General features: G+C 47.6%; 1 protein-coding gene across 1 annotated transcript in view; it reads left to right on the top strand.

Annotated features, from left to right (window-relative positions):
- GFPT2 (glutamine-fructose-6-phosphate transaminase 2) overlaps positions 1-14,661 on the top strand; it is a 42,879-nt gene that overhangs the window by 20,615 nt on the left and 7,603 nt on the right. Inside the window, exons 8-15 of the mRNA XM_059175950.1 lie at positions 2,857-2,936; positions 3,409-3,526; positions 8,741-8,904; positions 10,403-10,498; positions 10,575-10,672; positions 10,943-11,063; positions 12,988-13,145; positions 13,307-13,421. Of these exons, the coding sequence (XP_059031933.1) occupies positions 2,857-2,936; positions 3,409-3,526; positions 8,741-8,904; positions 10,403-10,498; positions 10,575-10,672; positions 10,943-11,063; positions 12,988-13,145; positions 13,307-13,421 (950 nt within the window). The remainder of the gene's footprint in view (positions 1-2,856; positions 2,937-3,408; positions 3,527-8,740; positions 8,905-10,402; positions 10,499-10,574; positions 10,673-10,942; positions 11,064-12,987; positions 13,146-13,306; positions 13,422-14,661) is intronic.

Here is a 14,661-nt window from a genome sequence, read left to right as displayed (position 1 = left end):
GAAAGTTGGATTTTTATTTGGAAGCTCTAGATTTTCAGAAGTTGACAACAAATTTAAAGTAAAAGTAAAATTGTATGTAGCAAGGGGCAGATCCATGTTCCAGACCAGTACTCGAGGTTCTCTTTAGAAGATGTATGCAGTGTGGGGCACCTGGGTGGCTCAGTGAGTTAAGCCTCTGCCTTCAGATTGGGTCATGATCTCAGTGTCCTAGGATCGAGCCCCACATCAGGCTCTCTGCTCAGTGGGAAGCCTGCTTCCCCCTCTCTCCGCCTGCCTCTCTGCCTACTTTTGATCTCTGTTAATAAATAAATAAAACCTTAAAAAAAAAAAAAAAAGAAAGAAAGAAAAAAGAAAATGTATGCAATGGGGTGCCTGTGAGGTTAAGAGTCTGCCTTCGGCTCAGGTCATGATCCCAGGGTCCTGGAATCGAGTCCCACCCTGCTGCTCCCCCTGCTTGTGCTCTGTCTCTCTCAGTCTGGCAAATAAATAAATAAAATCTTAAACACACACACACACCAAGAAAATGTAAGCAAAATTATGAGCATGAAACTAGGAACAAAGGAACATTAATTGTTGCCGAGGCCTTGAAAGCCCTGAGCTAGAGGTTCATCACCTTCACAGCATGGGTGTTCTAGAAATCAGCCAACAGGGCCTGGGTCAGCCCTTGTGGCCCCCTGTTAGGGCCCAAGGACCCCAGCACTGTGTGCATTCATTCAAGTGAGGGTGTGAGTGTTGTCCTGTTTTTTATATTCAGATGAGTTAATTATCCACCAGACCATCAGTCTGACCATCCATCCACACATCTATCTGTCCATCTGCATATCCCTCCCTCCATCCATCCAACTAATATTCTTTGAGCATTTACTCTACACTGGGTTCTGGGGACCTAGTGACACCCAATCTGGTCCTGCTCTTAAGGACTGGACATCTGTGCAAGAGAACAGTAGGGCAGAATGTCTTGGTGCTCTATGTTGGGGATTGTGGGGGACAATGCCATGAGGGCAGGTGTCAGCCTAGGGGAGTCCGGCAGAAGGAGCCAGATGAGCGAAAAAGCAAGGGTCCCGGAGTAAGCTCAGTGCTGCAGGGATCTGTAGGCAGGCCAGGAAGTTGGGAGGTGGGGGGCAGTGGTGGTACTTTCTGCTGTTTCATTGTGTAATTGCAGACACCTGCTGTGTGCCAGGCATGGGAGACAGCCTGGAGCAAGGTCACGAGCACAGTGCCCCTTGAACTTCAAGGGCTGGCGAGGAGTGAGGATATTGACAGAGGCCCAGCTCTGCAGTGCCCCAGGTGCACTGGGGGCGGCAGGCTTCACTCTGAAGGTTCCAAGAAGACATCAGGAATGCCCCAGTGGCCCTGGGAGATGCCCAGTGACGAGACAAGACTGTCTCACACTGACTCCTAGGCCAGAAGTGATGTGAAAGTACCATGATTCAGTTTCTTTCTAGGCTAGGACCTAATGGACAGCAGTTACCTCCTTCAGTCGTAGAATTGTAAGAGACGCCTGGATCCCTATCAAATTTAGAAATCTGGTGTTATCCTGGTATTGCCATTTTAAATGAACGGAGAAGGTGGCAGTGTGAAGAACGTATGTTTCTAAATTGGCTTCAGCTAGTGGCTCTGTAACCCCCAGAACAATCTTTGGGATGTCTTGGGAGCATTCTTGGTGGCAAGGCTGGGAGAAACCACAGAGCTCAATCTACGACATAAAATCTGGGAGAGACTTTTGCCAAGAAAATTAGATAACCACAGTATCTTCTCATTGTCAGTATTATAAAGGCTGTTTAAGCTGGATCCCCATTAGACCTAGAATCGTGTCTCCTCTTTGCTTTAGATTTGTTTATTTATTTATTAGAGAGAGAGTGTGTGCGTGCGCGTGCAGGAGTGGGGGGAGGGGCAGAGAGGGAGAGAATCCCAAGCAGACTCAATGCTGAGCGCAGAGCCCATGTGCGGCTCAGTCTCAGGACCCCTAGATCATGACCTGAGCCAGAACCCAGAGTCAGATGCTTAATCCACTATGCCACCCAAGCGCCCCTATCTCTTTATATTTTATATTTTTTAAAGGTACATTATATCTTTAGATATAATAAAAGATGGTCCAAAATACTCAAGGGGCTCACAGCACCTTCTTTAAAGCCACAGATCTTGTGCCCTCACTTGGAGAAGCCAGAGGGGGATTGGGAAAGGAAACCTGGGTGCTAGGTACTCACTCAGGTCAGCTGTAGGAATTCCCCAAGGCACTGTCCCCTTTGTGATGGAGTCCACCTTTCCGCAGGTCAGAGGTTTGAAACTGTGACACATGAAGTATCACTCAGGGCAGCAAGACCACCCCCTTGAAGGCATGTTCAGTGGCCCCCAAAGTTGGGCAGATCCAAAGCCAGTCATTATAATGCCCCCAAAGCTGGAGAACAACTGAGTCAGGCAAAAGCATTGGGAGAGGGGATAGGCAGGGAGTGGGGAGAGAATCTTGGGGCAGATCCTAGGCCATGGGGGATGCCACTTTTTAGAGATGGCAGCAAATAGAGGCCAGCTGGAGACACTGAATATTCCTGCAGCTGCCCGGACCTACTAATGTCTCAGCCTCTGTGACCTAACCAGGTGTGGGTTCCCTGGACAGGTGGGTGGTACCATGGAAACCAGCTGGAATTCTCCTGCTGGCCTTTTGGTCCCGGCTCTAAGCCAGGGAGTATCTTCCAGGGGTGGAGGACTCTATCCTGTGGCATCTCAAGAGGACACTTGCCCCGGGGGCTGGGGGGCGGCTGGATGCAGGGAACCCTCCTCAGTGCTCAGATGCCATCTAGCCCTTCCCCAGGGTTGGGGGAAGGCAACAAGTCCCTTGACTGCCTCTTGTCTCTGCAGGAGAGGCAGCCCCCTGCTCATTGGAGTGCGGAGCAAATACAAACTCTCCACGGAACAGATCCCCATCTTGTATAGGACACGTAAGTGTTTCGAGAAGGGCTTGAACAAGGCCACGGGGCTCCAGGGCAGGCAGCCCCCCATGGAGACAGCCCGTTTTCCCTCCACTGGGGCCAGCCTGCCCCCGGGGCTCCAGGCTGGAGAGGGTTTCCTGCCGCGGAGACTCAGCGCTGCTGTTTTTTGCAAAAGTTCTTTATCCTGGATATTTTCAAAGACACGCACAAGTCCGGGGAACGGCACGCGGCTGAAGCCTGTAGAGGCGTTCACACTCTGGGGTGCGTGCTGACTTAGTTCAGTTTGGTTTGCAGCCGTTGAAATGCTCTTGCAGCGGTTCTGCGCTATTTGGGGATCATCAGCACGATTTGGCTGACGCAGCCAGAGCTAAAAATTGCAAACGTCTCCCACACATATTCAGAGGGGAAGCTGGAGCCTTGCTTCATGTTATTCAAACAAAGCCGTCTAATGGGGCTTGCGATCCTTTCTGTCATCCGCCAGGCAATTTTGAGAATGTGAAGAACATCTGCAAAACGAGGATGAAGAGGCTGGACAGCTCGACCTGCCTTCATGCCGTTGGCGATAAGGCCGTGGAATTCTTCTTCGCTTCTGATGCAAGGTAGCTGAGCCGTGAGGCCTTTCTTCCCCGGGGCTGGCATAATCAAACGGGAAGGGTTAAATACCACCATTCCTAATGCAGCCCCTCATTTCAGCTGTTTTCTCAGGGCAAGGCGGGCAGGGAGGATGGCAGATTTCAGATCTCTGGGACCCTTCCTCTGAGCACGCTGGACTGAGCTCTCTCTGGCCCAGGCTGTCTGGATCATTCAAAGGCTGCTCCCTTTAGGGGAGACAGGTGTCCCACCTGCCTCTGCCCGCGTGTGACTGCTCATAAAAGACAGACCCAAGACTTATGGGTTTGGTCCCACTGATTTCAAAGTCTATGTTGTCATTAAAACAGACAAAGCAAATAACTCTGAAATTTGAACAAGTCTGCTTCATACTCATTTCAGGGCAAAAAAATTTATACACACACATACACACATACTCAGAAAAGACCGAGACACTTTCCCGGTCGTTGAAGGAGAAAAGTGCCATAAACACCACAACTGCTTCCCCTTCTCGTGCCTCCTACCTATCAGTCTCCTGGAGGGTCTTCCCACACCAGGGAGGAAGCATGGAGGACATCAGACGAGATCTCCCAGAACACACGGAGTCATAGGAACCTAGAGCCCTTGGCTGTCAAGTCTGGTTCTGTCCACAGCCAGCATTGTACTCCATACGGATGGGGAAAGGCAGCATTTCCCAAACTGTGTTCCTTAGAGCACCATTTCAGTGACAAGCTAACCCTCTTTCGGTGATTCTAAGACACACAATCGTCTTACAGATTTTTAGCATCTGTCCGTGGCATCTTGCAATTACAGCTTGCTGCAGTTTCGGTGTCTTGGAAGTATATCAGATAATTGTGGGCCCTAAGATTACTGTTAACCTTATATTCAAAGAAATATGCTAAATGTTTCTTAAAAAAGGAAAAGAAAAGAAAAGAAAAAAGGCATGAACGCCTGCAAAGGAGATGAAATAATTATGCGTAGGCAATAGAACCATATGCTTTTAAAATGCAACTTAAAGCCTGTTAGAACTAATCCTTAGAGGCTGGTCAGAGAATGGAGGTGTGGAAATCTGACCTCCCAGCAGTAAACTATCCTCTGCAAAGGGCAGTGGGACCATATCCACCCAATTTCCTTCTGTCCCTATTCACGTGAACTCTCAGCAAAACTTTCCTGAACAACAACAAAAAAAGGCATCTATTTACCAGAACTGGAAAAGCTTTTTTTAATCCCTTAAAACGAATTTTAACAAAATTTATCCAGAATCCCTTTGGAGAAGACTATAAAAGTTCACCAGGAGAAACAAGAACAGATTTCAATAGAGAGAGTCCCCCCTACCTGGGTAAAAAGGCTAAATATTATTTTAAAAAGTTAATTGGCTTAAAAGTATTTGAATAATTAGAAACTATTTTTTTAAAAGATTTTTAAAATTTATTTGTCAGAGAGAGTGAGCACAGGCAGACAGAATGGCAGGCAGAGGCAAAAGCAGGCTCCCCGCTGAGCAAGGAGCCTGATGTGGGACTCAATCCCAGGACGCTGGGATCATGACCTCAGCCAAAGGCAGCTGCTTAACCAACTGAGCCACCCACACACGTGTCCCTAGAAACCATTTTTTAAAGACACTGACTCTCCTTAAATTAACCCGTAAATTTGATGCTAATGATTAAAATCCTCAGGATTCCTTTGTTTAGGTTTGGGGAACTTGACGAGGTGATTCTGCAGAGTGTGGTGCATAGACCAGAAAGCCAGCAGTTTGTTGTTGCAAAGTGAGAATGAGAGGGGTCGCCCTCCCAGATAGGAAGGCACCCGGTGGAGCCTTAGGGACAACACAGTACCCAGTGCTGGAGGCTGGGGGGGAGAGGCAGTACTTTGTCAGGATGATCTCATTAAGAGGCAGAAATGAGGATTCCATGTTGGGTCTATCTAGCTGCTGGGCCAACAGTCTTTTTTTTTCCCCTTAAATTTTATTATTGATGGATTGATTGATGGTTTATTCTTTTTTTTTTAATTTAATTTTATTTTTTTCAGTGTTCCAAGATTCGTTGTTTATGCACCACACCCAGTGTTCCATGTGATACATGCCCTCCTTAATACCCACCACCAGGCTCACCCAACCCTCCCACCCCTCCAAAACCCTCAAAAACAATTTAATCCCAATTACAGAAGATTTTGGCTACGTAATATACCATATATCCTAGATGGTTCTCTAGAGAAAAAAATGAGAAAAATAAACCAAAGGTGTTAATAATGTTATTGTGACATAATAAAAATGTCATTATTCTAATTAAGATCAATAATATCAATAGGGTGATGATTTAGAATTTCGTCATGAAGCATATAATAATAACAAAAATACAGATGAATTTGAGGCCAACATATTAACATGAAATATTATAAAGAACATATTATGGAAGAATACCCAAAATGTAAAAGAAAAATAGAAATATTAGTCTTTTCAAAATGCAAGAACTCTGTATCTATTAAGTAATATACATTTAAACAACATATTTCCCATGACACTTATATTTATAATACTAGGAAGTGTGGGTGAAATCTCCTAAACCTCCACGTTTGTAAAGAGGTTATGTATATCACCATATATCCACTTAGGAACGAGACTATTTAGAATTATGATTCCATTAAAATTAGTTACATGGGAAATGTTGGTGAAAATATGGGATACCAAGACATCCATGCTCTATGGTCTGAGCTCTATAGAAATATGCATTAACAAACCAGATAATTATGTGAACCATCATTTTTATCCTTTAGCAAATACATCCATTTCTTTTCTAATTTTTGCATTTTCCTTCATGAATTTTCTGTCATATATATTCTTTTTTAGTATGAGAATCATTAAAGAGAAATGTAAAGATCTCTTTGGCCTCCCAGTCATCCCGGGTCAATAGTGTTAATAAGGGATTATGCTACCATGCATTTCGTAAATAAAAATGATTCTTTTTCAACGTACTGCTGTCCATGCACACATCGATGCCTGTTTGAAACTCTGCATGGAGGGCAGGGCGATGTAACCAGTGTTTATCTCTTGGAGATGGGCTCAGGCCATCTTCTCCCTCTCACTCTGTGTTTTTGACTTTTTACACAATGGGTATATATTGTGTAAAGTGTTTTTCTCCGCGACAGTGGCCTTGTCTTTCTTCCCAATCATCTGTCTGGAGACACATCTCTCAGGGTCTTAGAACATGATCATTTCTCTCTTCAACTTTGCATCAGGAGTTACAAAGTTCATGCACGGGACATGTGTGGGTGTGGCACTGGGTAGGATGAGGGTTTTTTCCTTCCCAGAATCCTATAAGCACCACCTTTGTGCATTTTTTTTTTTAACACGGCTTGTGTCATTGATTACTTTTGCTTTTTCACCTACCAACTTTTCTAAGTCAGTTTATTTTCTGTTAAGATTTTATTTATTTATTTGACAAAGAGAGAGTGAGCCCAAGCAGGGGGAGTGCCAGAGGGAGAGAGAAAAGCAGGCTTCCCAATGAGCAAGGAGCCTGATGTGGGGCTCGATCCCAGGACCCCTGGGATCATGACCTGACTCAAAGGCAGACGCTTAACCAACTGAGCCACTCAGGTACCCCAAACTCAATTTATTTTTACAAAGAATCTTTGTATTGCCATTTTGCAAGATAAAAATCATTATTATTTTCCATGCAGACAAAACTTTTATAAAAGGAAGTACAGTGACCCCACATTTCATCGGTGGACATATTTTGTACTTTACTCTCAAACCACCCTTTTTTTTTTAAAGATTTTATTTATTCATCAGAGAGAGAGAGAGGGAGAGCGAGCGAGCACAGGCAGACAGAGTGGCAGGCAGAGGCAGAGGGAGAAGCAGGCTCCCCGCCGAGCAAGGAGCCCGATGTGGGACTCGATCCCAGGACGCTGGGATCATGACCTGAGCCGAAGGCAGCGGCTTAACCAACTGAGCCACCCAGGCGCCCCTCAAACCACCCTTTTATCCTTAGAGGGTGTGTGTGTGTGTGTGTGTGTGTGTGTGTGTGTGTGTGTATGCGCACACACGCTCATGCGCCTGTGTTAATAAACCGAGTCACTTGTCCTGATGACTTTCCCGCTATCAGGATTTTGCTGAGTGAAGTCCTGGTGGTGTCATTTCACATGTTCCCCTGCCCATCGTACTTCTGTGCTCTGGTGTTCACAGGTGTCTAGAAACTCGATCTCCTTCGGGTTTGACTTTTTTGGCAAAACTGCTTCCTAGGTGGTGGTGTGTCCTTTCATCTGGAGGCATATGTATATCATCATCTGTCTTTTTGTGCTGTTAAGATCAATTGAAGGGTTCAGATGTCAGACGGCGTCACCCATCCATTATAAAGCTGCTCTCTGCTTTTCACCTCTTGGTTTCAGCTGCCATTGACAGCCCTTGCCCAGAAAGATTAATAATTAGGAGTCCAGGGCACCTGGGTGGCTCAGTCACTTAATCGTCTGCCTTCAGCTCAGAACATTTTCTTGGGGTCCTTGGATTGAGCCCCATGTCAGGCTCCCTGCCCAGCAGAGACCCTGCTTCTTCTCCCTCTTCCTCTGTCACTCCCCCCTGTTCATGCACTCCTTCTCTCTCTCAAATAAATAAAATCTTTTTAAAAAATAAAAATAAAATAATTAGGAGTTCTCAAATTGACTCTTCTAATGCCATCATTCCTTCCTTACCAGCTATATTCCTTCTAGAAAGAGACACTTGCTTCCATAAACAGTGGCTTATTCTGAGAGCCAGATCATTTTGAAACTGCAAGATAAATGTTTCATTTTTTCCCATTCTGATTCAGAATAATGTGTTGGTTGCCAAGCAGTTCTTCAAAGGTGACACTGTCTGGATCTTGATTTGAAGAAAACAGTCCTAAAAGGACATCTATGAGATTACTGGGGAAATTTGAACAGACTGGATTTTTGATGAGATGAAGGAATAACTTACTGATTTTAGATGTGATCGCGGTATCTGAGTTAAAAAATGATCCTTCGCTTTTAGAGAAACAAGCTTCAGTGTTTACAGATGAAATGATAGGATGTGTGGGACGGGCTTCACAATTATTCTGGGTGAGGGAAGGAGGTATGATTTAAGGTTTACAGGATGATGTCCCTCTCCCTCCTAAAATGCCCTCCGATGCTCCTGATGTGGACCCACACTTGGGAGGCAGGGACTGCCATCTCCTCACGGTCGAGCGCAGACGCCATCCGTGACATTTCTCTTGCTCCAGCGCCATCATTGAACACACCAACCGCGTCATCTTCCTCGAGGATGACGACATCGCCGCTGTGGCTGATGGGAAACTCTCCATTCATCGGGTCAAGCGTTCGGCCAGTGACGACCCATCTCGAGCCATCCAGACCTTGCAGATGGAACTGCAGCAAATCATGAAAGGCAGGTGTCCTCTGAGGGTCTGTGTGCAGTGGCCTTGGGGAGGAGGGGTTGCTCCATGGGGGAGCTCCTGAGACTCTGCTCTTACCCTGAATGGGTATCAAAGCCCTCCTGCATGCTGCGGCCATTGGAGAGCTCCTGACTAGAGCCAGGCAGCAAGTCTCCCTGCTTGATCTGACCAGTCCGTCCACCACCTCTCTTTACCAACTCTCTGGGACACATTCCGACACCCAGATGTTATTTCTTCTGTGGGCCAGAGGGCTGCAGTAACAAGCATTACTTCCTCCTTCCAAGGAAAGCCTGTCTCCCCACACCCCCTTTTCCACTGGGCAGCCCGAGTAAACATTTAGGAATGTGAGTCAGACCTTCTTATCCTGCTGCTTAAAGCCCTCCAGTGGCATCTCACTGTTCTTAGTAGAAAATCCACACTTCCTGCCACAGCCACAATGCCCCACGCCCAGACTGGCCCCACCTCACTTTACCCTTTTCCCACTACACCCCACCCACCTCTCAGGCCACCTCAAGGTGACATCAGCCGGCCAACAGTTTGCTCACCTGGGGGTCATTACCCCTGACTGGCTCCTTCTAATTCTCTACCCTGAAACATCAGCCCCTCAGAGAGCCCTTCCCTGACCTTCCTCACTTGCCTTCTTTGCTTCTTGGTGCCCATCCTCAGCTGAAGGTGGCAGACAGAGCACATGGCCATGTGTGGCATCACATGTGTGTGTATCCCAGAGAATGTTCCCACCCTGTCTGTGGACACCTCCAAAGCTTCAGGTGCAGCACTTGCCAGGGGCCTTAACCTGCTGTGGCCAGATCATCCCTTTGACGTCATCCACTTCTGTTCAGATCAGAGCCCTAGAAAAGCATGGGTGGCAGAAAGGCTTATCTTTTCTTTTCTTTCCTTTTTTTTAAGGTTTTATTTATTTATTTGAGAGGGAGGGAGAACATGAGCAAGGGAAGCTGGAGAGGGAGAAGCAGGCTAAGCAGGGAGCCTGATGTGGGGCTCAGTCCCAGGACCCCAGGATCACAGCTTGAGCCAAAGGCAGATGCTTAATAAACTGAGCCACCCTGGAGCCCCAGAAAACATTTCCCTTTAATAAAGAAGCTAGGAAAGTATTTGTTCAAAAGGCAGTTGCCTGTTTCTCTGGGCTTACTTCATTTGTACATCCCTAAATAGGTTTGTTTTTGGAGGCAAGGCGTTTTCCTTTCCTCTGGCCTTGCTAAGGGAAGCCACACATTTGCTGCTTATAGCCCTTGCTCCTTCCAGCTGCACGGTCCAAAATGTCAACTGATGGTAGTCATCTCATCTGACCTGCTTCCCTCTCTCTTGTCACTGTGAGCATTAGGGGCCACAGTCCCTGGGAGGCCCCTGAGAATCTACAGTGACCTCCACATCTCCAAGTAACTATTTAACGGCTTTTTACCCCAATTGCAAGTTAAGCAGTGGTCATGCAAGTTGCTTAAAACTGACCTGTTTTGCTGATGTCTATCTGACCAGGTAACTTCAGTGCATTTATGCAGAAGGAGATCTTCGAACAGCCAGAGTCTGTTTTCAACACTATGAGAGGCCGGGTGAATTTTGAGACCAACACAGGTAATCCTTTGTCTGTGCCCTGGGCCAGGGCGCCTCCCTGGTCGGTCAGCATTAATGGTCTGTGTGTGCCCCTCAGTGCTCCTGGGTGGCTTGAAGGACCACTTGAAGGAAATTCGGCGATGCCGCCGGCTGATTGTGATTGGCTGTGGAACCAGTTACCACGCGGCTGTGGCTGTAAGTGCCTGGTGCTGGGTCCTTGATGGTGCTGGGGAGGGAGTGGTGGCTGAGGACAAGATGCGTCTTAGATGCTACGGTGTCCGACCTTCCAAATCTGGTGCCTGTGAACCAGCATGAGAGTTGGCACAAGAGCCTATCTCCGGGCCATCCCTGGAATTCCCTTGCCTTCTGAACCCAGCCACTTCATAAACTGTCCCCAGGAGCCCAGCTGCCTGTGTCTCTGTAGCATCTGTGACTGATTTTGGTCCCCATTCCTGTTGACTTCAGACACGGCAAGTTTTGGAGGAGCTGACAGAGCTCCCTGTGATGGTTGAACTTGCGAGCGATTTTCTGGACAGGAACACACCGGTGTTCAGGGATGACGTTTGCTTTTTCATCAGCCAGTCAGGTAAGGAAGATAGGTTTGGACTTAAGGGACCACTCACCTAAGTGCTTAGGTGTGTGCAGGGTGGATTTAGAGAGGAGAAAGTTCTTTCAAATTCTGCTGGTTTGAGAGTCACTTCAAGGACTATGTGCGTGCTTTGCAGTTCCCTTGCTTCCCGGCAGGGGGAGGCAGAGGAGAGAGAGGGAGAGAGAGAGAGCAAGCGAGCGAGCTCGAGTGCTCAGGTGTAGGGCTCACTACATCTTAGCCAGGCTGGGCAGAGAGTCAGGGAGGTGATTCATAGCCATATGCCTGGACTCTCCACAACCTTTAGAAGGATTTTAAAAAACATTTTAATTATGGAAAATTCCAAATCTCTGTAAAAGTGAAGTTTCACGTAAGGAGTCGCCCGTCCTTGGCAATGATTAGCTCAGCAGAGCTGTGCCATCCAGATCCTTATGAACCTGTCCCCTCCACGGGGTTATTTTGAAGTCAATCCCAGACATCGCGTCGTTTCATAAATATCTCACGATGGATCTCTAAGTGGTAAAAGAAAAAAAAACCCACATAACCAAAAACAAAACAAAACAACAACAAAAAAACACATAACCACGATGTCATTATCACCATGAACGTTAACAGCATTGCCCTAATAGCCTGCTTTTGAACTCTGCCCCCAATTTGAATTTTTAAGGCCCTTTCCATTTCAATGACAAACTCAGAATAACAAATATGGGCACACCCACCGTCTGGCTGCCAGGAGCTGCCCCATGACTTCAGATGCCAATGTTAGAGGCTCAGAATATTTCATGAATTGGGTGGGACCGGTCAGCCAAAGAGAAGAGGCGGATTTAATGGAAAAGCAACGCGTGTCTAAAGGATTTTGTTTCGTTTTGTTCTGCCCTTCTCATTAAATTAAAAACAAAAACAAAAAACCGCTGGGGAGTGGGGTTGATGAAGAGAGAGCCATCAGGCTCCCTGCGTCATAGCCCTGAGCCCTGGTGCTGAGGACGGGCAGTGCCCTAGACACATCTGAAGACAAAAAGGAGATGGGGACACACGGGTACAGCCGAAAAGCCGTAGCCACGTGGATGTCAATGGGTTTAATTTTATGATGACTGGATCATATTTCTTTTAGTTCGAGCTTTCAGGACTTAAAAATACAGGGTTCCTGGGCTGGCTTATTTGTGAACCTTTTTAAGTAGCTTTACTGTAAAGGTAATTTTGAATTCAAACTAGCAGGCTGCAAGAAGTGTTCTGCTTTAAAACAAGATCTATTTGAGGGGTGCCTGGTGGCTCAGCCATTAAGCGTCTGCCTTCAGCTCAGATCGTGATCTCAGGGTCCTGGGCTTGAGCCCTGCATCAGGCTCCCCACTCGGCAGGAAGCATGCTTCTCTCTTTCCCACTCCTCCTGCTTGTGTTCCCTCTGTGGCTGTCTCTCTGTCAAATAAATACATAAAATCTTAAAAAAAAAAAAAAAAAAAGTTGTATTTGAGAAATGCCATCCCGGGGCATGTGTGCATTTTAAATGTTAAATCTCAGCACGTTCTGAATAAGGCAGCTTAAAGTCCTAGTAAGGACACTGGGAGCCAGGTGCACACGGGTTGGCTCATCTGTCACCTGAGGGAACAAGGCAGTACTGGTTCCCTCCATCTCTGAGGACCTTATCCTCAAGGGGGACGATGACTCACATGGGGCTGCCATGGGAGTTCAGTGAAACCATGACCGACGAGAACGTGCTTGCCACATAAGGAGTAGCCAAATCTTGAATCCGAGAATCAACTGGAAAAATTGCCGAGTATGGATTTTCCTTTCTGAGAACGTGCCAGCTGTGCCAGGGCTCTGATCACGCATAAGAGTGAGAGTACATGAGTTGGGGGGCCGGGGGGCTTGAGCTGGCAGAGCCACGGTCCTGGGAACACATGGCTGAAAGGGGGGACCCATGTGGCAGGTGAGACTGCAGACACCCTCCTGGCATTGCGCTATTGTAAGGACCGCCGGGCCCTGACTGTGGGCGTCACCAACACAGTGGGTAGCTCCATCTCCCGAGAGACAGACTGCGGTGTCCATATCAACGCGGGGCCAGAGATCGGCGTGGCCAGTACCAAGGTCAGCACCTCCCACCTGTGCCCTGGGAGAGGGCCTCGGTCGGATGGGTGGTAGGGGGCCATGGTGTGTGGGGGTGGGGTGGGCTGTGATGTGCTTGTTCCCATGTGGTCCACAAGCACACATTTACCCCTGCTCTGCCTAAGTCACCATTTTATCCACAGGCTTATACAAGTCAGTTCATCTCCCTGGTGATGTTCGGTTTGATGATGTCCGAAGACCGAATTTCACTGCAAAACAGAAGGCGAGAGATCATTTGTGGCTTACGGTCTTTACCTGGTATGTTCTAGAACTAAAGTTTCCTTATGACTGTCTCTCATTAACAGTGCTGTTAATCAGTTCTTCCTCCTGAAAACTTCCTGGTTACCACTAGATGCCTCCAGAAGCTCCCCCTGGGCTGAGATTAAAGTCCACACTGCCCCACCAGGCTTAAGAATCCTGCACACTGGGCCCCTGACACCTCTGACCTCCACTCTACTTCCTCCCTCCCTCCCTGGGATGCCTCATGACCTTCTTTTTTATTTTTCTTAAGATTTTATTTATTTATTTGACACAGAGAAAAAGATCACAAGTAGGCAGAGAGAGACGGGGGGAAACAGGCTAGCTGCTGAGCAGAGAGCCTGTTGCAGGGCTTGATCCCAGGACCCTAAGATCATGACCTGAGCCCAAGGCAGAGGCTTAACCCTCTGAGCCACCTGGGCACCCCACCTCATGACCTTCTGATGCTCAGCAGTGCCAAGGTCTTTCCACCACAGGGCCTTTGTACTGGCCCTGTCCTCTACAGAAACCCTCTTCCTCTGGCTCTCCACACAGCTGATGGCTTCTCATCATTTGAGTCTGAGTTGAGATGTCTCCCCCTGGGACCCTTCCTGGCCATGCTACCTAATCCCCTGTCCCAGCTACAAAATGTTATCCCATTGCTTTTCTTTAGAGCACATGGCATGATCTGAAATTACCTGTTCTCCCATGTACTAGCTTGTCTCCCACCTGATGTATCTGCCCTGCGAGTATACCACCCTATCCATCAGCATCACTGCTGGATGCCTGGTGTGCAGGCAGGACAGGTACTCAGCAAATATCTGAGAAGGAACAAAGGACCTTGAGTCTTTTCCTCTCCCAGGTTATTCCTTCAGTCTCACCCAACTCCCCTCTTTTGCTAGGTCCCATCTGTGGTAGTCTATGATATCCTGTGTCTATGACCCAGAATCTCAGACTCTTTGGGGAGAACATGGTTTCTGCAATCATTCACCACACAGGGATCAGGGCCCAGTAGAGTTTCCTGCCCCGTGTGCTATCTTGGGAGTGCCTTTCCTTCGGACACTTGTGCTCCAGGGATGCAGAAAGACCTAGTGTGTGTTCTTTGTGCAGCCCTGGGAGCGTGAAATGAAATAGACCTCACCCCTGGACAAGGAGAAGCCTAGACAGTCTGGTTATGAGGCTGGGAGGCAGTTCCTCCCAGAGACAGGGAAGGACTGGGTCCTTCCTAGGAGCCAGGGGCAAATCCCAGAAAGGGCGGTGA

The sequence above is a fragment of the Mustela lutreola genome, chromosome 5 (assembly GCF_030435805.1).
Source record: "Mustela lutreola isolate mMusLut2 chromosome 5, mMusLut2.pri, whole genome shotgun sequence".
In the NCBI taxonomy this organism is placed as follows: domain Eukaryota; kingdom Metazoa; phylum Chordata; class Mammalia; order Carnivora; family Mustelidae; genus Mustela; species Mustela lutreola.
The sequence above is the reverse complement of the archived record's forward strand: the minus strand, read 5'-3'. Positions and strand labels throughout refer to the sequence as shown.